The following is a 21,464-nucleotide window of genomic DNA, read 5'->3' as shown; positions in this document are numbered from 1 at the left end:
ACCCAAATACCATTCATAGAGTGTGTCAGAACCCATGTGATAGTGTGGCCCTTGCCCCTTCATGTCCACCTAAAAGAAACCAAAAAATGAGACAAAAAAGTCCCCTAAAGTGGCCTTTAATCACACGAAAGAACAACCTTTTCTTTACCCCCCCCCCCCCCCCCCCCCCCCCACCCCTTTTTTCTTTATTTTTTTTCTTATTTATACTGCTGTGACTATTTCATAATCCAATGGATGACAGATGCTGTGGTAACAAGGACAGTAACAAGTGAAAAAAGTGACACGGACACAACAGCTTTTACTCTCCACTACAGCCATGCGACTCCTTTTCCCTTTTGAGGCCCCAAATCAGTATAGTTGTTAAGCTTCTGCTACAGTTTCTTAAAACTTTCTTGGGTCTACTGTACAACATACAGGTCACTTCTGCATAATACAGACAGACTTCCTCTATAGGTTGTCTTTTTGTAACTCACAAGATAGGGTGGTAAAAGAAAGAAAACACATAAAGGGTAAATAAGAATATGTACTAATACTAGCAAGTTACAGAACTAGCCTTTCTTGTACTAATGCTGTGGTCCAGCACACACACGCAGAGAGAGTGTACACAGTAAGGAAAGAGAAAGGCCCCACCCCCATAAACCAGTTCATCTGTCCTTTTACGTATGCATTATGTATTTATTGTAAGTAGTATGACTTGTATTGATGATGATGATGATGATGGTGATCCGATCTTGTCTACAAGTTTTCTTTGATATAGGTATGATTTGGCTGTACAGCTAGAGGATTTTCCTTCTTTAGTTTATGCTTCTCAAACCTTTCTGCGTAAGACAAAACAACACCCAAAGAGCATTAAACACCCATTAGACTAAGATTTTTAGTAAATTATTCTTATTGAATCATATGATAATCTCTTACCGTGCATCTCAAAAAACCCCTTGCTGTTGCTAGCCATGCTCACGCTCTGTCAACTACATTCCATGCCCAAAAGAAAACCTGGAAAAAAACAATAATAAAAACAAAAAATAAAAACTTAATGATCTTAATAATTCATTCATATTTAGGATCACAAAAGTAAAAATGTGGTGTGTGGCGTACCTGGGCATTTGGAGAAAATATTTTTAAGTGAAGCCATGGCGATGGGGGAAGTGGAAGGCAGTATTTGGTTACTGTTAGAAGAAGATGAAGCAGTTGAGGTGTTTTCATCGGCTGGCGCGGAAGCAGTGGTGAGGTGCTCATCAGCTGGCTTTTTAGGACGAGCAAAGAGACTATCAGGGAGGATAGGCTCTAAGCTGCTCAAAACACAAAAGGAAACAAAATAGAAATAATGATATGAAGAGAGTCATGACTAGTCCAATAAATTCAACATTATAAAAAGAGAGAAAACCAGATGACCTAAAGCAGGATACAGCAGGAACTGAATATACTCTCAGAGAAATTATGGTTCTTAGCTTTTGTGGGTAAGAATTCTTTACATATGAAAATTAACTTCCATACCTTTCAGGGAGGTCATTTTCTTCAGGATATGATTTCTCCTCCTTGTCCCTGCTATCAACATGGCCATTACTGAAAGCCGGACTCACTTCCTGCTGCAGTTGCTGATCAGAATCTAGAGCACAAGTTTGAGAAACGGCTGCAACTGGGTCACCATTTCTCTCTGCAGCAACAAATGCAAATAAGACACAATAAATTTTCATTATTTATGCATAGAATCAATAGCATTTCAATTGTAACAAAAAAAATTGACGAGTTCACCTGTTGGGACTTGTTGATCAATGCCATCCGACAGAGGAAAGAGGTTCTGGTTGTCCGGAGCGCGAGTTAGGGTTGGCGAGGGAATGGGGGACCCAACAGGTAAACTGTGATGGTATTGCTGAGGATGATATGGATGATTCTTGAAGTCCAGAAGTTGCAGATTCATAAGCCTTCTCCCTTGTAGTTCAATGGCTTGCTGCAAATCAGCCTGTTCCTCTAGTTTCCTTCTCAACAACATCTCTTGAGTATCATAAAACATTCTTGCTCCTGTGTCAAGACCAGCACACCTTCAAAAAAGAGTAACAGAGAACATATAAAAGGAACCTGCTTGCTTGGTTATTTGCTTACCAAACTGGAGGTCAAAAGGCTCTCTAGAATCAAGCCCAGATGGACTTGAACACAGTGAAAACTCTCCCCTCTCCAACTGTTGCTGCTGCTGTTGTTGTTGCTTCCTAAAATTGGACAAGTAAGAACAAAAACATCTAATGTAAGAAGCAAAGCAGCACATAAAAAGAAACAAATATAGAGAGTATGATCATTATACTTGTCCGGTATCTTTCCCTTCTCCTTATAAGGCTTAACAAGCACACGCGAATCACAAACAAAATGAGGGTTCCCTTTGGCCAAAATGATCTTCACCGTCTCCGGATAGACAAATGTAACAAATCCAAACATTCGCTTCTGCTGGTATGGAATCCTCACATCTTGCACTGGTCCATAAATGCTTCAAAAACCACACATGATCACAAAAAGAAACCATGTTTATAACTACAATTTGTCCATTCGAAATCCGAACAAATGAATTACGTACCTAAAGTAATTGGAAACATCTTCTTCTCTGAAAGTACTATCAGCTGGGAAAGTCAAGTAAATCTGTCTCGAACCTGGATTCACCATTCCTCCCAATCCCATGGGCGAAAAATCATTCCTTTCAGGCCGGCACCGCCCAAACTTGTGAAGCTCATCCCCCATCATCAATGCTGCTGCTGCTACCGATCTGCTGCATCATCACAACGCCACCAAAAACCCATATGCAAGACTCATTCAGAATCGACGGTTTGCATGTATAATAATACAATATGTGAAATTTAAAACAAATTCCATGACACACACAACCCAGAATCCCAGCCAATCCAAAAACCAGAACACAACAAGCATTAAAATCCATTCAAAACGAGAGCAACTGATATGACAGAGCGTATGAACTTCATGATCAAACTCCCTGAGCAATGCTCATCGAAAATCAACAAACTTGAACTAAACGGCAATACCGTATAGTACATACCTCCGGGTTTCATTCTGTTGTTGCATTAAAATATTCAAGCACTTGTTGTACGGGAACGAAGCTCCGGCCATGAACTGTGACCCCCCGGCAAGTTTTTGCTGGTGGGCAGCCTTTGATCGGAGTAACTCTTGGCACTGTTCAAACTCATTCAGTTTACTCGGCGAACCGACAATATTAGCAGTAGTAGTGTCCACGGAATCGCTGTGAAGAAACCGGCAGCTGCTGCCATTTTTACAAAACCCTCTCGCGAAATACAAGCACGGCTTCCATCCAAGCCCAGAGCTTGCATCTTCAGCCAAGTAGCTTCGTTTATGCAATGGGGATTCAGGATAAGCACTCGGGCTGACGGCTAACTCTAGCCGCGGCGGATCGAACAAATCATCGATCTTCGAATCGTTGAGGAAAGCAAGATGGTCTTGAAGCTGGTAGTCATCAATGAGGTCATGACTAGAAGAACTATATGGCAATGCCATAGAAGATGAAAATGAGCCGGAACCAATATTACTACTCTCCTTGACAACACTGGCGTAAGAAGGAGCCGGAGCGGAAAACCCAGTGCAAGGCCAAGGGTTGCAGGAGGAAGGGGACGATGGGTTAACGTTTGCGACGTCAAAGCCATTAATGGCTGCAGTGGTTCTTGAAAAGGAGGTGGACCTTGAAAAGGAGGAAGGGGAAGCGTTTGAAGGAATCCCCAAGTGGGTTTTGGCTTTGAGGATGAGATTGTGCAGACTGGTGTCTGGTCCAAAGGCCAAGCGTATCATCTCCTTCTCACCATGGTCTTGCAAGAGAAGGTAGCCCATGATTTTGGAGGCGTTTTCTGGGTCCAAGGTTTGGATCCTTGAGAAAACCGCCTTAGTAGCTTCATAGGAATCCATGGAAGTAGAAAAACACTCACTCAACACACTACTTTTTAAAGGAGCTGGAAGGCACAGTAGGAACAATGAATGTTTTCGTGTGGACTGTAGACTAGTGTCACTAGTGTGTTAAAAAAGAGCAATAATGGGTGGATTATTATAAATATATTTTTAGTATTCTAGTAATGATGGTGAGTGTTTGGAAGTGAGAAGCAAATGCCCATGAAAATTGAAATGAATGAGGGGTTTGAACATGGTGGAGAAGCAGAGAAAGAACGATAAAGAGAGAGAGAGAGAGAGAGAGAGAGAGAGAGAATCAATTCAAAGGTGCTTTGTTGCTGCTGCTGCTGCTGCAGCTCTTCTCTCTTAAACTTAGAACCACAACTTTTGGTGGCAGTAGCTGCAGCCTTGGGGGGAGTAATCTCTCTCTCTCTCTCTCTCTCTCTCTCTCAAACACAGTTTTTTTTTTTTTTTTTTTTTTTTAACTTTTTTATTTTCAGTCATATTTTACAGAAATGGACAAAACAAGGCTGAGTGGGGAGACTGGATTCACAACTCCTTGATTACTTGAAAGGGAAGTAATTATTTTAAGCACACTTTCAAACCACTGACCAAAAAATCAAAAGAAAATGGATACTCAGTGGAGTGGAGTTTCAATATGGTATGCTGCCCTACTCTCATAAAGAGGGGCTCTTACTCATTTAGTAAATAAAGAGGGGCTCTTACTCATTTAGTAAATAAAGAGGGGCTCTTACACATTTAGTAATGATCCAAGAATATAAATATATATAAGAGAAAGCAAGAGAAAGAGGTCAATCTAATTTCAAGGCTTTAATTTCAAAGAGGAAAAAAAAAATTATAAAAAGCTGGATTTTAGATCTAATTATAGTTTTCATTGCTATGTTAGGAAGCAAGGAGCGAGTACTTGAAAGTACATGTAATATTTTTTAAAAAGCCTGTAAAGTTAGGATTAGAATCTTCTGTAATTTCATAAAAATTATAAATTTTCAAATTACATAATTTTGACCATTTCTAGATATTGAAACGTTCAAAAAAATGTTATTTATTTCGAATAGGCGGCGTTTTCCGAGCATTTCAATGCCTAAAAAGTGCCCAAATTGTGTAATACTGTAATTTTCCATAAAATTAAGGGGTTAATTTGGATGTTATGTTTGGATTAGGCTTAGGTGTTTGGAAATTTGAAAAGTGTAAAATAGTTAAAATTAAATTAACAGCTTCCTCAAAATAATATTTGTAAAATCACCTGAAAATAAAGGACAAGAAAGAGGGAGACTACTGACAAGGTTTGATGACCACGCGCTGTAGCTGCGCGTGTAGTTAGAAGCTCCATCAGTTTTTCAAATTATGCACGTTCACTTGCTATCATTCTGACAAACCTCTTCTTCCCGTACTGTGGTGTAATTTATTTTTAGATTCACGTCCAGAAAAGTTTTGGTGCTGCTCATGTGCATGAACTCCAATACGGATCCCGCCCACTTGCACCGTTAGATTCCTCTTTAGATCCTAAAAAGATTTTAAAAAGGTTTCCAATTTTTTTAAAAAAATTTGGGCCAGTGTCTCCAATTGCCTTTTTCCCTGGAAGGCATTATTTGTAGGGAGAAAATTGTAATTTCAGCCTCCTTTTTTAATTAAAAAAAATCCTCTTGGGAAATTAATTTAATCAGGGCTGTCCTTCTCATGTGGACCCATGTTTTTAAACTGAGGATCAGAACTTCTGAGGGTTGAAAGCAGCCATTGAGTGATTGGAAGATAAATATTTGTTGATGTTTAATCTCAAAATTAAAATTAAAATTAAAATTAATCAAAATCCCATTCCCTTCTAATTTTAGTGATCAGTTGTATTCTCAAACACTTCTATTGATATAATACAAGTTTCATTACAATTTGATTGCAATAATCCTCCACCACGGCGACCCCGGTCTGGTCATTCAGTGTTATATTTTTTGTTGGAATTACCGAATTCTCTTGTCGTTGTAGTAGGCGTTTCTCTTAGCAGCTCATCCCCTGGACTGCTTTAAAGCCCTTCGTTTTTGTCGGCTCCTTTTTGGGATTGTTTGTGTGCGCGAATGAACTATTGGGTCGGCCCATTTGTTTGGCCTATTCTCATAAATCATTATGAAACTTTCATTGTAAATAACAAGGGAGAGTCTCTTGCTTCTTACATAATACACAGTTGCTAATAAAGCTTTGCACCTCTTCCATCCATACTTTGTTTAACCCTTGTTGCTTAACAATCTATAGCCATTTAACACATATTTTATGTCATCAATAAGTTGTCCAACAAAACTCTAGTTTCTGCCCCCGAACTTAACTGCATCCATTATCTACTCAACGTATCCTTCAAGCATGTGATTAACCCGTCAACTATCATATAAAAACTAATCCCCACAAAATTTAATTGAAAATCGGAGGTGTTACATCAGTAATTGAAAATACGTGACACTTTTAACTTGTGTTTGTGTGCATTAGAACAAGACACAAACTGAAGCTGTCAATATAAATTTAATATGTTTTTAAGTTAAACACATTATAAACTTTTGAGAAATAAACTATGAACACCTACAGGCTACAATAATGTTATTAGAGAATATACTTATTTGAAAATTGTTTGAGAATTTCTCTCACTGTCTGATTACTTCATGGAATTTTTGAAGAAATTTTGAAACAATTCTGTTTGGGGAAAATCCTAGTTCGAATTGACATATATAATGCACAAGATTGGAACTCAAGACAGCTTAGTCTGAGATGGGTTATTGATTTTTTTATTTTTGTAAACAAATTTATATAACTTTGATTCTATCAAAAGTTTGGTTTCGTTTGTCGATGCTTTTTAGAAAGTGTTTTATAGTTTTGTTTGAAAAAGTGTTTTGATGTAACATAAATGTGAAAATAATTTTGAATATTTTGTGTTTTGAATTGTTTGTTAATGTCTTTTTTTTTTTTTTATGTAATATAAAAAACAAAAGGTAGAAAGAAAATTGTTTGATAACATTTTTTATTTTTTTTTTTAAAAAAAGACTGAGACAAAGTATCTTAGGTTGTGTTTCATTGAAAAATACACTTCTTCAAATTTTTGAAGCAACAAATGGTAGGGCTGAGGCATTATAGAATGTAGGCTTCTTGTGGGAAAACAAAGGAAATGCCATTCGCTTCATATATATATATATATATAGAATTAAAAAAATGCATATCACAATTATATGCATATAACAGTTAATCTTTACGCTCAAGCAATCAATCATCACCGGAATTTGGCCAAAATGGTCGGGATCTTGCCAGAACGGCCGAGATGGCTGGGATCCAGCCAGAACGGCCGAGATCAGCAGGGATATGGCTGTTCTGGTTAAATCCAGCTGACTTTTGGCTAACTGACAGGATACGGCCATTTTGGTCGAAGTTCGACACAACTGTCAAATTCTACAAATATATATATAATTACAAAATTGCATATGACAGTTATGTTGGTACGTATTTATTTTTTTTATTTTTTTAAGTAGATTTCATTATATCAATATAGATGAGCATCCATTTTTTATAAAATAAATAAGAAATAAAAATATATAATGAGAAATCGACTGTCGTTCTAAGAATGATCAGTTAAGTAATTTTAATATGCTTAATTGAAAAAATTCATACCAACCCAATTTAAAAGAAAACTTTGTTCCAAAAAAAAAAAAATTCGATAAAAAAGTTGATTGTTATTTACAGACTATAGAAATAGATTAAAATTTATTTAACTTTCTATCTCTATATATATAGGAATCAAGAAAATCAGAAATATTTACAAAAAAGAAAAAGAAAAAGAAAAAAGAAAATCAGAAATAAAAAATACATAAAGTTTAAGATCCACAGTTGATTGTTACTTTAATAATTGTCCTGTGTTTTATTTTGTGACCAACCATGTCCAGACAGCAGCACATGAGGAAACATCAAATTCACTCACCTAGGGAACTTCAAAACCTTGTTCTCATGTTTTTTTTTTTAAAAAAAAAATTATAATTGTCTTTTTGCCCCGACAAATACTGCAAAGCTGGTCCAATGGCTTCTCTCCTTCCCCCTTCATCTACAAAACAAACTCCCACCCATCAATATGTGTATATTTAACTCCAAAGTCCAAACAATCACGGAGGATTTCAAATAGAAAGGAATTGTAAATAAAATAACAAATGTAAAAATATAAAAAAAAGTAATTGAAGGAGACTTTTGGGGTAATTACATTTTTTTCCCATTAACTATCGTCATTGTCAACATGCCCCCATTAACTGACACCTCGACCAAAATAGAGTATCCAACTACAAACTTTACATACTTTGCCCCATTCCGTCAGAAAATCCCGTTAACTTGGACGGAATATGCCATTTTTGGGCATTAATTTTAATTTAAAGACCAAAATGCCCACCAACAGTAATTAATAAAAAAAATTAAAATTAATATATTTAAAAAAGTTGAGGGTATTTATGTCATTTTTGAATTTGAGTTAGAGTATTTAAGTCTTTTCACGAATTAAACTGACGGAAGGGTGCAAAGTATGTAAAGTTGGTAATTAGATACTTTCTTTTGGTCGAGGTGTCGATTCATGGAGGCATGTTGACAATGACTGATAATTGATGGGGAGAAAATGTAATTACCCCGAAACTTTTTGTTCGGGAACAAAAACTTTACGTATAACTGTTATTAGCCTGATTTTCCTAACTCATAAGTTAAGAACAAATTTTCCTTGGTTTTTATTTTTTTATAATTTGATTGTATAATTGTTTCTAGAATACTTCTGTTTTTTTCCTATTTATAATGTGTTTTACGATGTAATTTTGTGTGTTAAATATTTGATTTTGGCAACTTAAAAAGATTTCTTATAGAGAATTTAAGACAAAAACCCTATATAGAGCGGGTTATAGGCTAGTTCATATGATTGGCAATTAATAAATTGTTTAGAGATCCGAACTTCAAATCCTCCTTGGACGATGTTAATAGGCCTAGGAAAAGGTAAGGTTACAAGTCAGATTAGGTCTGCTGAAATGTTTAGAAGCAGCTCTCATACGTACAAAGAGAGTGTGGGGCAGGTTATGCAGAAGAGGTAGAACCCAATGAACTCAAGTCATTGTGAGAGAATTAGGCAACCTACACAATGCTAGATGCATCATGCATGTCTACATATATCAATTGGCAGAATGAAATAAACTTAAAAACATAACCCTCTCAACTAGGATTAAGGCTAAACACCCTTAACGACTGTAATTCATCTCAAAAAAAGACTGATTAATCTCAGACAGCAAAAGCATTGAGATGGAGATGAAATCATTTTGAATCAAATCACTTCCATAAAAATGGATTGAAAGAGAGGAAGAAGCAAAGCAGCTTGTGTTGAGCACAAAAGACCACAACACACATGGAATGAACACAATCAATCTGATGATCCAATTATGAGTTAAGTTCTTGAACAACTTCCAAGTAACAAAATGTAACCTTTGTCCCTCTACAAGAAGAAAATTTGAAAGTTTCTATGAGAACTACTTAAGTAATACTTTTGTTATCTATCAAAACTTGAATTTGAGAACCACAATTAAAGGACTATACGATTCGTGCAGGAAACCCATCACCACGAACAACATGATCTTACCAGAAAGCAGGGGGAGGAATGAAATGATACTACGAATTAAATGTTTAGTTGAGAGAACTGAAGCAATCATTTTCACTTTTTTTTTTAAAATAAAAAATAAAATAAAATTATGGGATGCCCCTTTGTGTAGTCCTCACATACTTGATATTGTTGTATTACTCATCAAACATCAAAAGAAGAAGAAGAAGAAGAAGAAGAAGAAGAAGAAGAAGAAAAGAGGAAGAAAATCAGAAAAACCAGAGAAATCAAATCCTAAATCCTAGAGCATAAACAACGAATAAAAAGATCTCAAAGCTCGAACGAAGGATCAAACAAGACCCCATAAACAAAGCCCTAAATAATACCATTTTGAACTTCCCAAATACTTGTCCTAGCCTTCAAATGATCTGCCATTCCTCTTTAACTGGAAGCTCCACATCAAGCAAAAAAGAGCACAGCTCGCCAAGCAACTAGACCCTTTCCACCACCTGATTCCCAGCTCAAACAAGCCAGCAGATCAACCACATAACTGGGATATCCAAATATACTCCAAAAAGATAATTATTTTGATCTTCTTCAATTAGCATATAACACAAGTGGAGAATCACCTGTAGACCTAATATATTGTGGATGCAATTGCACCAAAAGATTTCCAAGGTAGGAGCAGCAACTGAAGATCTGAAGTTGATGGAAAGAGAATGCTTAAACATCCTTTGAACCATATTGTTGAATGTAGGAGCACGCTTGCAAGCCTCTAAACCTTAGAAATATTCATGCCATAATAATGCCTGTCAAATCCTCCTAAATATCATCCTACTGCAATACTTATTGCCAAGAAGAAGGCCCATGTTGTGGGATTTTGACCCAGAAGAAAATTTATCCCATAGCACGTCCTTGGACAGTACCCAAAATTGGGAATAGAATCTGAAAGCAGGTCTTGCTTTTCTATGGTAGGATGGGAAGGAACGGACATGACAATTGTGAGTGCCAACAGTTGATGGCTGATGTGCAAATAAGGAAATGTACCAGTAATGCATGTGTTTGACAAAATGTTGGGGCAAAGGCCAAACGGACAAAGATACTTGGGAAGTTTGTAGAATCTGAAGGTCTCCAAAACCCTCTTGTAAAGGCAATGAATAAACACACTTTTTAGTAACTTGTTCTGCTAAACGAGAGGCTCCAGACCTGATGGGCTCAAGAAAAAATCATGCATGCTTGAACATTTTCATGCTGAGCCAATGGAAATATACAGCAACCACAAGGACAGGAAGAGTCAGAGGCACTAAGAAGCAGTAGTACCTATCACATGAGGGGGAAGAAAACCCATTTTCAGACCAAAAAGAAAAACTCCATATGAACATTTTGCAAAATATACATTCCAACAAAATTAATTGGTGAGAGAGAGAGAGAGAGAGAATGTGATTAAAGGTTAATAAACCCAATGTGAAAGTGCTTATATTGGTAATACTATTCAACAAAAAACACTTAAATTAATGAAACCCAGGAAGCCATGGAAAAACAATGCAGCAAGCATATTTAGTAACCCCAAAACCATCAGATTTTCAAACAGTAACCAGAAGCAAAGAAAGCAATCTGTAAGCCAAGAAACACAGAGCATTCTGTGATCAAAGATTCAAAATTGATCCAAGATAACAAGTATAAGTCATCTGGGCCTATTATCTAGAACTCATACTGTGTGCGGAAGAGAAAAAAAAATAGCTTAAGCAATTAATCGATTACCAGTCGTTTTGAACGGCGGATATCAGGGCGTTATTGGACGGAGGAAGAAGCTTGGATATGACGGTGGCGAAGAGAAATCCCAAAAAGAAGATGGAGCCTATTGCGACAAAGTAGCAGCCCCAGATTCTGTCGTTGGAGGAAACGAACTGCAAGGAAGAAGAAGAAGAAGCAGAAGAGGATCTCATTGCGTTATGTTGAGCAAATCACTTCCCACATTACCTTCTGGGGTCCTTCCTGAAATTTGGATGGGAACCAAGTTACTTTTTGCTTCCCTTTTCAAATGCACTCCACACAAATCAATGGCAATTCGAATGCCAATTTCAAGAGTAGCCTGTCAGAACAATTACCATGGGGAGGATAGCATAAAAAATCAAGAGAATTACCATTTTCAGTAATGTTTAAATAAACCCTCATCCGTTTCTCTCCAGCATCCCTCATATACCAAACTTTTATTCCCTCTATTCTTTGATGAAGATCAAACTGTATGTGTTATAGCTAGTTCATGCTTTCAAGACATTTTCAGTAGCTGATTATCCTGAAAACTAAAACACATACTACTGCATTTAACATCAACTGAGGATTTCATAAATCATAACCAAAGAGTCAAACTACAGACCAAGGTTTAAGAAGACAAAAAGGCCCAATATTGATCAATTTTACAGGGAAAATCATCAGTGCTAGTTGGTCAATAATAAATGGATGTCACGATTCCATTCCTTGTCCAAATTCTTCAAATGTTTTTGTGGCCAGCGTAAGGATGTTTACAAAAGCACTAAATGATGCACGAATGAATCCCTCAAAAACGTTAATCAAGATTTTCGGTTCTAAAGTCATTCTCCAATTTTCAAACTCAAATATATATTCCCATATCAGATATATTGTACAAAGCATAGGATGAGTCTTTTCTTTTTCTGAGCTATAAGGAGGAATCCCTATCTCAGGAAGAAAATCCTTTGATAGTGATTTCAAAGGAAAATATAGCCCAGAAAGAAAAAGACTTAAAAGGAAAAAAAAAAATTATAAAAATGATCGAGAAGACAAGTTTTCTCAGAGATTTTCTTTCCTTTTCCTCTATTTTCATAGCAACCAAACAGACTCAAAAGCCAAAAATTTTCTCAAAATCCCACAGTTGTAACGGAAACACGTAAGACGGAGAAGACAACACCAGCTCTACCCTTAATCTCTCAAAAGTTAAAACATACCCATTAAAGCTAAAATTTAAGCTTACCTTTGGTATTGCAAAAGGGAAGCCGAGGAGAAGGCCGGCGGGAGGCGGAGAGGCGCTCCGACAAAAAAATCTCCCCGATTCAAGAATTGAGGAGGAGAGGAGCTCGGAGAGACATGATGTCGTGAGAGAAAGAGAGAAATGGCTCCGAGTCTGTTGAAGTTCATTTTTAGACAAATTCGTTAAAAAAAAAATGGCAAATTAAAAATGTGAAAAAAATCCCTTCTTCTTTTTTTTTTTTTTTTTTTTTTTTTTTTTTTTTTTATAAAAATGTTAATATTTGTTTTTAGTACCAAGGAAAAAATGGAGCATATTGACTTTTAGTTTTAAGGAGGGCGAATAATTTTTAACATGACTCGCAAATCTTATATGAAATCAATACAAAATTATAAGGTTATAGTTGAACAGTTTGGTTTGTTTAATTAAATGAATCGGATTAAGGTTAACTATCTAGTTTTATACCAATATTTCAATACGACCTCAACTCGACATACAAACACGAACTATAACTTGTTCTTTTAAGATGATTTTAAAAATAGTTGTTTGGTTAATTGTAATTAATTAATACGCTATTAGATATTGATTTGAAAACTGTTTGGTTGGTTAATTGGAATTATTTGTAACTTGGGGTGCAAATTAACATTTTCACATTTAAAAGACGTTTAAATTATATAAATATATAAAGCAAGTTCCATATCTCAAGGGAGAAAAGAGAGACCGAGAGGAGAAAGAGTGTGGTGGGTTGCCGGGGGAGGGAGGTTCGGTTTTGTTTCCTCTTTTAGCTCTTTTAGGGCCAAAGAGGTTTTTATTTCCTCCCTGGGTTGCTCCCAGAGGAGGCTATAGTCTCCCAACCACTAGGGCTGTGGAGTTTTGAGTCCCCCCGGACTTGTTCCAGTGGTGGTTTTAGTCCTCCTAATCCTTGTGGACTATGGAGTGTGGTTTGGTTTTTAGTTTTGGTAGGTTTTCTTTGTTCTTGGCAGGATAACATTCTAGAGAGGCTCCGGAGGAAGAGAGACCGCCGCTTGTGTCACCGACGGAATGATTTTGGTGTGCTCCAGTTTTTCTCATTCTTTAAGGCCAGACCTACTATGTTCCGCCGTCCTATGGTAACACGCACCCCCCGGTTTTGCTCGCTGTTGACCTCTAGTTCTGCCGCTGCTTGATACGGCCGTAACACTCTCCGGTGACCGGCGCGTGGTCATCACGCGCCAGAGTGTTTTCCACTCTTTGGGCCACGCGTGATAGCTACGTTCCGTCTCTTTTGGCGTGTTTGGTGGTGTTCGGGAGTTTACAGTGTTCGGGTGCTGCATGGGCTCTTCTGGCGTCGGCACGTGTATCCGGCGGTGCTTCTTCCGACGTCAGCTTCTGTTTTTGGGTGTTTTCTTGTTCTTGTTTACAGATTGTATTTGACAGTTTACTCTGTGTTAGATCTAGCCTAGTCATAGCTTCTTAGCACAGATTGTTTGTGATCGACTCCATAGTGCAAGTAGAGGTTCATATGTCAACGTATAGGCACCTTTCTGTTGACTAGGTTTATTTGTAGCAACTGTCGGTATGATATGAGTTCTTGGGGTAATTGTATTGGGATATTTGTATTGTTCTAGTCCCTGTATTGATCTGAGTTTGACTCAGTCTGGTTGTAACTATGTTACCCCTTTGGTGTATTAATGAAATTATTAAATTTCCCTAAAAAAAAAAAGGGTTCTAAAACCCAATCACAAGGATGTAAATAAACTAGTTTATTCGACAACTTGCTCAATACCCGCTCGATTTAGTTCGATCCGAATTCGAACTCGATATTGTAGAAACTCGTTTGTTATTATAAAAACTCGCTCAATTAATAAGTGATACATATTCGACTCGTTTGACAAAACTCGATAAGGGCTCGAGAGCTCAGCTCGACCGAATCGCTCACCTGGCTTGTTAATCCTACTCGTTAGCTCGTTTATATCTCTTTGTGTGTGTGTGTGTGTGTCTCTCTCTCTATATATATATACACGCACTAAATAGGCATATAGTACACTAGCTAAGTAAATATAATAGTACATATTAATTATAATACTTTGATAATAATACTTAGTATGTTAAACTAAAATATTAAGTTATATATAATATATTAAACTTATTACTTGCTCACGTTATACATATACCATAGCTTATACTCTCTAGTTATATATAATAATATATTGTTAATTTGCTACTTATAGACTATAGTTATGTACTATATTTTATAATATGCCTTATATAGTTACGTATTATATATTTATGTTATTAATAAATGTATAGAGGTTGTTCACAAACTCACGTTTGAACTCCGCTTTGATCACACATTGAAAAATTTAACAGTCTAATTCGAGCTCTAGTTAAGTCGAGCTTGTCGAGTAACTTGGCTCGACTAGAATAGCATTTTCAACGAGCTCGCTCGAATTTTAAACGAGCTGAGCTTGAATACATATTTTATAGTTCTGCTCGAATTCAAACTCGACTATTTAAGCTCGACTCATATACAAGTTATTATTGAAATGTTAAAGCTCAACTCGAGTTGGCTCAATTACAACCCTTGAATCATGTAACCCAATTCAACGTTTCAAAAATCTTCTTAAAAAGAGAGAGAATTGAGATTGTTTGATAAAGATTTTAAAAAGTATTTTGTGAAAGTAGTTTAAAAGAGGGAATTATTTAGTGTAGGGTATATTTTAGAAGTGTTTTTGTTTTGAAAATAAATCATTGTCGTGGCCAAACGAGGCATAATCCACAAAAACCCGTATAAAAACCTAAAGAAAGAGCTTTCCACAGCTCCCACCAGTAAGTACGACCCGACGCAACCCTCAACTTTAGTCTTTAGCGAGCGAGAGTGAGAGAGACGCACATTTGGTTCGTATGGCGAACGCAGCGGAGGCGGAGGCGGTGGACTTCGAGCCGGAGGATGACGACCTGATGGACGAGGATGGGGGCGTGGACGCCGCTGACGCCTCAGCCTCGCCGAGGGCTCCGCTCCCGAAGCTCAAGTCCGCCATCACTGGCGGTGCGTCCTCCTCCGCCGCAGCCACCGCCTCCAGAAAGATCAAGGGCCGTGGCTTCCGCCAGGACCATCCCGACACTGTGGACCGCTCCGCCCGGCTCGCCGCTTCCAACTTCGACTCACTCAAGTCCCCCGACGGTCCTGGTCCCCAGCGATGTTAGTCCTCTCATTCTCTCTCTCTCTCTCTCTCCCTCTCTTTTTACACTTTAGGGTTTTTGGGCTATAATCCAAATAGATAAATCTATGTTATATCTGTTAGAGTGTGTATATGTTGGCTTTCTTGAATTTTAGGGTTTTTGGCTGAATTTTTAAGTCTTTATTTATTTATTTATTTATTTTGAATTGTTTTTGTGCTTTACTGGTTAGGATTCTAGGGTTTTTGGATTATGTTCGTGGAGGTAATAGCTGAGATGATGAATTTGGGGATCAAAGAGATGTTTATTCTTGGGTAAAATTAATTTTAGAGAAATGGTTGATATCTGTTGAAATCCGTATGGTTGTGTTTGGAATTGGTTTCTTTCCAAACAAACCGAGACTAACTTTGTTTTCTGAAGCGAGATGTGATGAATTATGCGTATTGGACTAGTGGGAGAACTCTTTTTAAAGGTTATCTGAACGTTATAGATATTTGAACTTTCTTCATTCGATCAAAGCTTAGACTTGAAATCGAGTTGGAACAAGTGTCAGTTGGGATGAGATCTCTGAGTAGGTTATCAAAGTTCGGCATATGCTAATCTTTGAGGGACACATCTAATGCGGTCAGGAGGTTTTTAGCATACCAGGCTTGATAGCCATTTGGTTTGATAGTATCTTGGTTGTGTTGAGGTCTACTTGGCAGTGCCTTGTGCTGCGATCATTTCATGGGGCATGAAATTCCTGAAAGAGTTTGAGATGAGTGAGTTCAGGAGTTGATTTTTCGTGTAGTTAGAGCACTTGCAGCAGACCCTCTAAACCCCCTTCCCTTCTCTAAATGCAGGGAAAATCTCCAAAAACCAACATTCAACAGATTCCCCTTCCCTTCCCTAAACCAAGGAAAGCTACAGTGCTACCCAAAATTTTGGGAAGCTTTCTCTTTCCTCTCTCTCTTCCCTAGCATTGATTTGCAAGAATATTTAAATGTTATAGGAAGGATAAGGGAAGTTATTGTGTAGTGTATTTGAATATTGAAGTTTGGTTTTCTAAATTTATGGAAAATTTAAGGGAAATTGCTGCTAGTAATCTTGAGCTGTATAAGCTTTTGACATTGAATGGTACTGAGTAATGTTTCACTTACACTGAGTCATTGTCAAGTCTAGAGGCACAATAGTCCATGGTTCTGACCTCTTAGGATTGGCATCATTTGCTTTATTAAAGTCTGTTGATGTACATAGAACTTTCAGAAGGCTGACCATTTTTTTGTTTTGTTTTTGTATATCTCTTTACTAATATTTATATGCTCCCCACAATCATCTTTCCCGTTCTGAGGGTGGAGAAATCATCAAATTTATATCGTCTATATAAATGAAATCTGTAACTGTCACCTGCTTGGAATTTTTTTTTCCTCTTTTTTTCCTTTTGGGCCGTCAAATTTCTCCTGGAGTGTTTGGTTTACATAAATCAATAATGATCTTACTGCTGATTCTCCAGCGCAGAACTTTGTAATTGCAGTAGCAAGGCTTTTAGATATTGTGTAAAAGTTTCTAACAAGAACAACCTTTAAGTTATATGTAGTTCAATATTTTGATATTTTGGCTTTAGCATCCGGTGTATTAAAAATCTTTTTATAATTTTTAGAATAGCTTTGTGGTGAATCTGTTCAGTCATTGAAGGAGATTTGTCCTGAATACTGAATTTCTTCTTTCACTTCTCTGAAAAAAGAGAATGGTTAAAATTCCTGCTTTTATTTGCAGCCATCGAAGGATGGATTATTCTGGCCACTGGGATACATGAAGAGGCACAAGAGGACGATCTGCAAAATGCTTTTGGTGAGTTTGGGGAGATCAGGAACTTGCATCTAAATCTTGATCGCCGGACTGGGTTTGTGAAGGTAAGCTCTAATTTACTTTGTTCTTCCATTAACAAAATGATGGTGGAAATGAGCATTCTTTTTTATGCTAAGACATGCAACTTTGCAAGTGATCTTGTATTGATATGGTTTTGAACATTGTTATGAAGATTAGCGATATTTTATGATTAAAAATCAACATGAGAATTCATTAGGTTGAATATTCTGCTTTAATGTGGATAATACATTGTAATGACCTTTCTACAATACGGATACAGAATGACTGAGGAAAAATTTATGCAATATCATCAATGTGATTGTGGGGACATTCTCTTAACTTCCAACTGCATGGTCTTCCTTGCATCAGTTTTGTAATGCCAGAAATTACTGTATAAGGCATGGCTTACAGATGGAGGGAATGGCTCAAGTATTTGAATATATTCCGAGGGGAAACATTTTTGGCAATTAGCAAGTTTAAATTTTTGATTAATCAATAAATGCTAATTACATTTTTGTAGAATGATTCTCCTCATGCTTGGAAAATTATAAAGAATATTTATTACCATTGCTTCCCTTTTTAAGGGAAGTAATATTTTAAGTGGGGTTAAGGCTTAACTGAGTTGAATAGTTCTGAATATTGGATAAAGGCTGAGCTAGTTATTGATTGTTCAAGTAGTGAAGAAGACTGATACTTGTTTCTTACGTTTTCTTGATGGTATCCAATGCACTTCATCATCAGCTGTGTTGGTTAAAAGGTTGTGATAAAATGCTATTTTATGAAGTTAGTGTAAAACTTACTACATCTTGTTTTTTTTTTTTGTTTTTTTGGTAATCAAGGGATATGCCCTAATTGAATATGAGAACTTTGAGGAAGCACAGAATGCAATATCCTCAATGAATGGAGCTGAATTTCTTACGCAAACTCTCACTGTTGACTGGGCCTTCAGCAGCGGATCCTCAGCTAATGGAGCAATGAAAAGAAAGAATACAAGGTTAGCCTATGTACCTTTTTTTTTTTAAAAAAAAAATGAAGAGATGATGTATTCCTTATAGAAAGAAAAGTTATGGAAGAAGCTTTTAATTTGAGGAGGGAAGTCCCTCCGCTGAAAGATGAAATGGAGAAATTTATTTCATTTTTGGGGTTATATGGAGAGAGTGGAGGGTGGAGGGACATTGGAAAGAGTGGAAGGAAATGTTGAGTGTATTCTCTTTCTGGTATCCAAATTTCTCTCCAAACCTCACCCATTCTTAAAGGAAGAAAATTATGTGTTAAGTTGGAAATCCTGTTTATTGTCTGCACTTTCCCTTTCCTTTCTTTCCTGATTTACTAACCAAATTGTGGAGGCAACTAGGAACTTAGAAGGTTCTCTTTTCTTTTCCCACGTAGTGAAGCAAATCATTCATAGGTTGAGCCATGCATAATTTGATCTAATCCGAGGTGCTTTACAAGTTCATTTTAAATGAAATGATTGCTCTTCTGGTGAGGTAATGAAGTGAAAATAGGAGTTCTCTGCTAGGTGTTTGACAAAATAGGATCATCCAGTTCCTATAGAACTTGTCACTAAAATACCCCTAGAGGCTTATCAACTGATTTTGATGGTGGGAAAAGGTTTTGCTACCCAACGTTTCATTTGGGCAAAATGTATAGAGTGGTTGGTGCATGGGGCTTCTGTAAGTCCCAGCAGGATTATGAGGTCTTTTTAAGTTTGGTTAGAAAGCATTGGTCCTTTGAATTTTGTAAGACCACAGAACATTGGCCTTTTCTTTTGTAATGGGGTTTCTATGATGAGTTGTATATCTTGTTACTCTTTTGACTATATTTAAGTTGCTATAAAACTTGTGAACAGATTGTTTAAGCTTGCATGTCGTTTCTCAGTCAAATTGCACTCGGTGTAATTTTTGTTTTTTTTAACCCTAGGTACCCTTTTTTTTTTTTTTTTTTTTCAGGCCACCTCGAGAACGTCGCTCAAGGAGTCCAAGGAGGAGATACTAGTGTGGCATGTATTGTTCTTTCATGAGGATTCGGGAATTAGCTATGAGGGGACCTTAATGTTTATGTTGATGCTTTGATTAACTCCTTTTATAGATTTTGTGTTCCCCAAGGACTTCACATTTCGCCCTTGTGTGGTGTTTTTACTCATGATGGTTTACCTTGATTATTAATTGTAGTGATATGTGTTTTTAATACTCTAATACTCTTCCTCCTCGTTTTTCTTTTTCATTTCAAAAGAAATGGATAGTATCTATTTTATTGTCAGGATTCAAAGTTGGTGCATCTTATATAATTTTATGTTAATTAAATATTTTAAAAGACATGTTAACATTTATTTTTTATTTATTTCATTTAAAATGGAGAAGATCATTGTCCCAAAATGGTTGCTATAATTTAACCAATTGAAATGTCTCTCGAATTCAGAATGAAAAAAGTCGAGGGGCAGATATTTTTCACCCAAGCCTTTTTGTTTTTCTTGGTCAGAATTTTCACCCCAAGTCTTCTCCTCCTTGAGAAATTTTTACACGACTTGCGAGTTTAATATAAACTCAACATAAAATTAAAGAGTTAGTGTTAAAGGGTTGTTTAATTAAATGAATTAGATTATAATTGATTTAATTTTATACTTATGTATCAATGCGATTCAAATCATAAACAAGAGCAATCACTCTTATTTATAACTCCTGCTGCCGTGACAATAGCATGTTTTATAAGGAAATAAAGTCCTATCAATTGGGTTATATTTGAAATTTGTTCCTCCATGCTAGGCTACAGTAATATTTGTTTGACAAAGTTTTTTTTCAAATTAGGTTGATTTTTTTTTTTTTTTAAAAAATTTAGTCTATTAAATTGACGTGTTTAAAATGCATGTAATTTTTAATAGAGGGAGTATGCGATTTTGACATTCATTTTTAATAGAATTGCTTAAAATTTGCGACAAGTGACAATTTAGAACGTTGACAAGTGTTCCTTTAATGTACAAATCAAATCATATTGAAGAATTTAAAACAAATAATAAATTTAGTCCATTTAAGATTGTTCTTTCTCATTATGGAAGACTTTTGCCCAAAAAGGTCTCAGATTTCAAACCAAACTCAAAATATTTTCATTATAATTAAATTTCTAAAATATTTTCGACGAACCATCTTCTTGGAAAAGAATTGTAGAAAATATTTTCATTCCGCTTAGGGTTCAAATTCGTTGGATCCTCCCAGAGACGGAGAAGTAGTCCACTCCCCTAGGCCCTAAGCCAATAAAAGAACCAAATAACCAAAGCAAACCCTAAAGTTCTAAGTCTCGTATTGTTTTCTCAATCTCCAACCAAAGCCAGCGTAGCAATTGTCTATTTATTTGCATTAAAATATCCCTAAAAGCGGGATTTTTTTTGTTTAAAATCTCTTTACCTAACATCTCTCTATCTCTCTTATAAAGATACATATTTAAATAAGGAAAAAAAAACATAATTTAGCCCACAAATTACCACCCGTTTTTCGGATGGCCCCCAAACTACCAAGGCTTGCACTTTGGCCCCCCCAAACTACTAAAACTTTTGAAAAATGCCTATTTTGGCGAAATATTCTTATAATACCTCTGCCACATGCCATTTTTCAAATAAAAAAAAAAATTCAAAAAAGTTAGAAAAAAATTAGAAAAAATTAAAACTAAAAAAAATATTGCAATCGACCGGAGGACGTACTGCTTATTTTTTTATTTTTAAAAAATAAAAATAAGAAATTAAATTTTAGTTTATTAATTTTTTTAAAGAATTTTTTAGAAATTTTTTTATTATTTTAATTTTTTTAAATTTAAAAATGACACGTGACATGGGTATTATGGGGATATTTCGCCAAAAGGAACATTTTCAAAGGTTTTGGTAGTTTGGAGGGCCAGAGTGCAAGCCTTGATAGTTTTGGGAACCATCCGGAAAACAGGTGGTAGTTTGGGAGCTAAATTGTATTTTTCCCTTTAAATAATTAAGTGGGTACAATTCTC

General features: G+C 36.3%; 2 protein-coding genes and 1 long non-coding RNA gene across 6 annotated transcripts; 1 reads left to right on the top strand and 2 right to left on the bottom strand.

The window, feature by feature from the left end:
• Positions 1–354: 354 nt before the first annotated feature.
• LOC133877484 (zinc finger CCCH domain-containing protein 22-like) lies at positions 355–4,177 on the bottom strand. 2 transcript variants are annotated; one of them, XM_062315802.1, is made up of 9 exons: positions 3,038–4,177; positions 2,564–2,752; positions 2,297–2,476; positions 2,101–2,204; positions 1,753–2,019; positions 1,495–1,654; positions 1,096–1,289; positions 916–993; positions 355–818 (listed from the first exon to the last, which is right to left on the bottom strand). In XM_062315802.1, the coding sequence occupies exons 1-8, from the start codon at positions 3,910–3,912 to the stop codon at positions 965–967; spliced, it is 1,998 nt and encodes a 665-aa protein (XP_062171786.1). In that variant the 5' UTR covers positions 3,913–4,177; the 3' UTR covers positions 355–818; positions 916–964. The 2 variants fall into 2 exon arrangements, with proteins under 2 accessions (XP_062171786.1, XP_062171787.1); XM_062315803.1 differs by having other exon boundaries at positions 2,564–2,749; positions 3,038–4,176.
• A 5,395-nt stretch (positions 4,178–9,572) lies between these two features.
• Positions 9,573–12,630, bottom strand: LOC133878632 (uncharacterized). Of its 3 annotated transcripts, XR_009901942.1 has the most exons (4): positions 12,477–12,630; positions 11,632–11,790; positions 11,249–11,482; positions 9,573–10,807 (listed from the first exon to the last, which is right to left on the bottom strand). It is a non-coding gene; the product is annotated as an uncharacterized LOC133878632 (long non-coding RNA). The 3 variants fall into 3 exon arrangements; XR_009901940.1 differs by lacking the exon at positions 11,632–11,790 and having other exon boundaries at positions 11,249–11,579; XR_009901941.1 differs by lacking the exon at positions 11,632–11,790.
• Positions 12,631–15,253: 2,623 nt separating this feature from the next.
• Positions 15,254–19,672, top strand: LOC133878446 (RNA-binding protein Y14). Its single transcript, XM_062317002.1, has 4 exons — positions 15,254–15,651; positions 17,385–17,521; positions 18,317–18,471; positions 19,427–19,672. The coding sequence occupies exons 1-4, from the start codon at positions 15,354–15,356 to the stop codon at positions 19,470–19,472; spliced, it is 636 nt and encodes a 211-aa protein (XP_062172986.1). The 5' UTR covers positions 15,254–15,353; the 3' UTR covers positions 19,473–19,672.
• Positions 19,673–21,464: the final 1,792 nt, after the last annotated feature.

This window comes from Alnus glutinosa, chromosome 9 (assembly GCF_958979055.1).
Source record: "Alnus glutinosa chromosome 9, dhAlnGlut1.1, whole genome shotgun sequence".
Classification (NCBI taxonomy): domain Eukaryota; kingdom Viridiplantae; phylum Streptophyta; class Magnoliopsida; order Fagales; family Betulaceae; genus Alnus; species Alnus glutinosa.
The sequence above is the reverse complement of the archived record's forward strand: the minus strand, read 5'-3'. Positions and strand labels throughout refer to the sequence as shown.

What these genes read in the sequence shown, in the direction of transcription:
- LOC133877484 (XM_062315802.1), bottom strand. Translation starts at nt 3,912, where the DNA reads ATGGATTCCTATGAAGCTACTAAGGCGGTTTTCTCAAGGATCCAAACC. An exon ending in GCCTTTTGACCTCCAGTTTG is followed by an intron (nt 2,020 to 2,100) that starts GTAAGCAAATAA and finishes GTCTTGACACAG; the next exon opens with GAGCAAGAATGTTTTATGAT. An exon ending in GAAAATGACCTCCCTGAAAG is followed by an intron (nt 1,290 to 1,494) that starts GTATGGAAGTTA and finishes TGTTTTGAGCAG; the next exon opens with CTTAGAGCCTATCCTCCCTG.
- LOC133878446 (XM_062317002.1), top strand. Translation starts at nt 15,354, where the DNA reads ATGGCGAACGCAGCGGAGGCGGAGGCGGTGGACTTCGAGCCGGAGGAT. An exon ending in CGGTCCTGGTCCCCAGCGAT is followed by an intron (nt 15,652 to 17,384) that starts GTTAGTCCTCTC and finishes TTTTATTTGCAG; the next exon opens with CCATCGAAGGATGGATTATT. An exon ending in GCCGGACTGGGTTTGTGAAG is followed by an intron (nt 17,522 to 18,316) that starts GTAAGCTCTAAT and finishes TTGGTAATCAAG; the next exon opens with GGATATGCCCTAATTGAATA.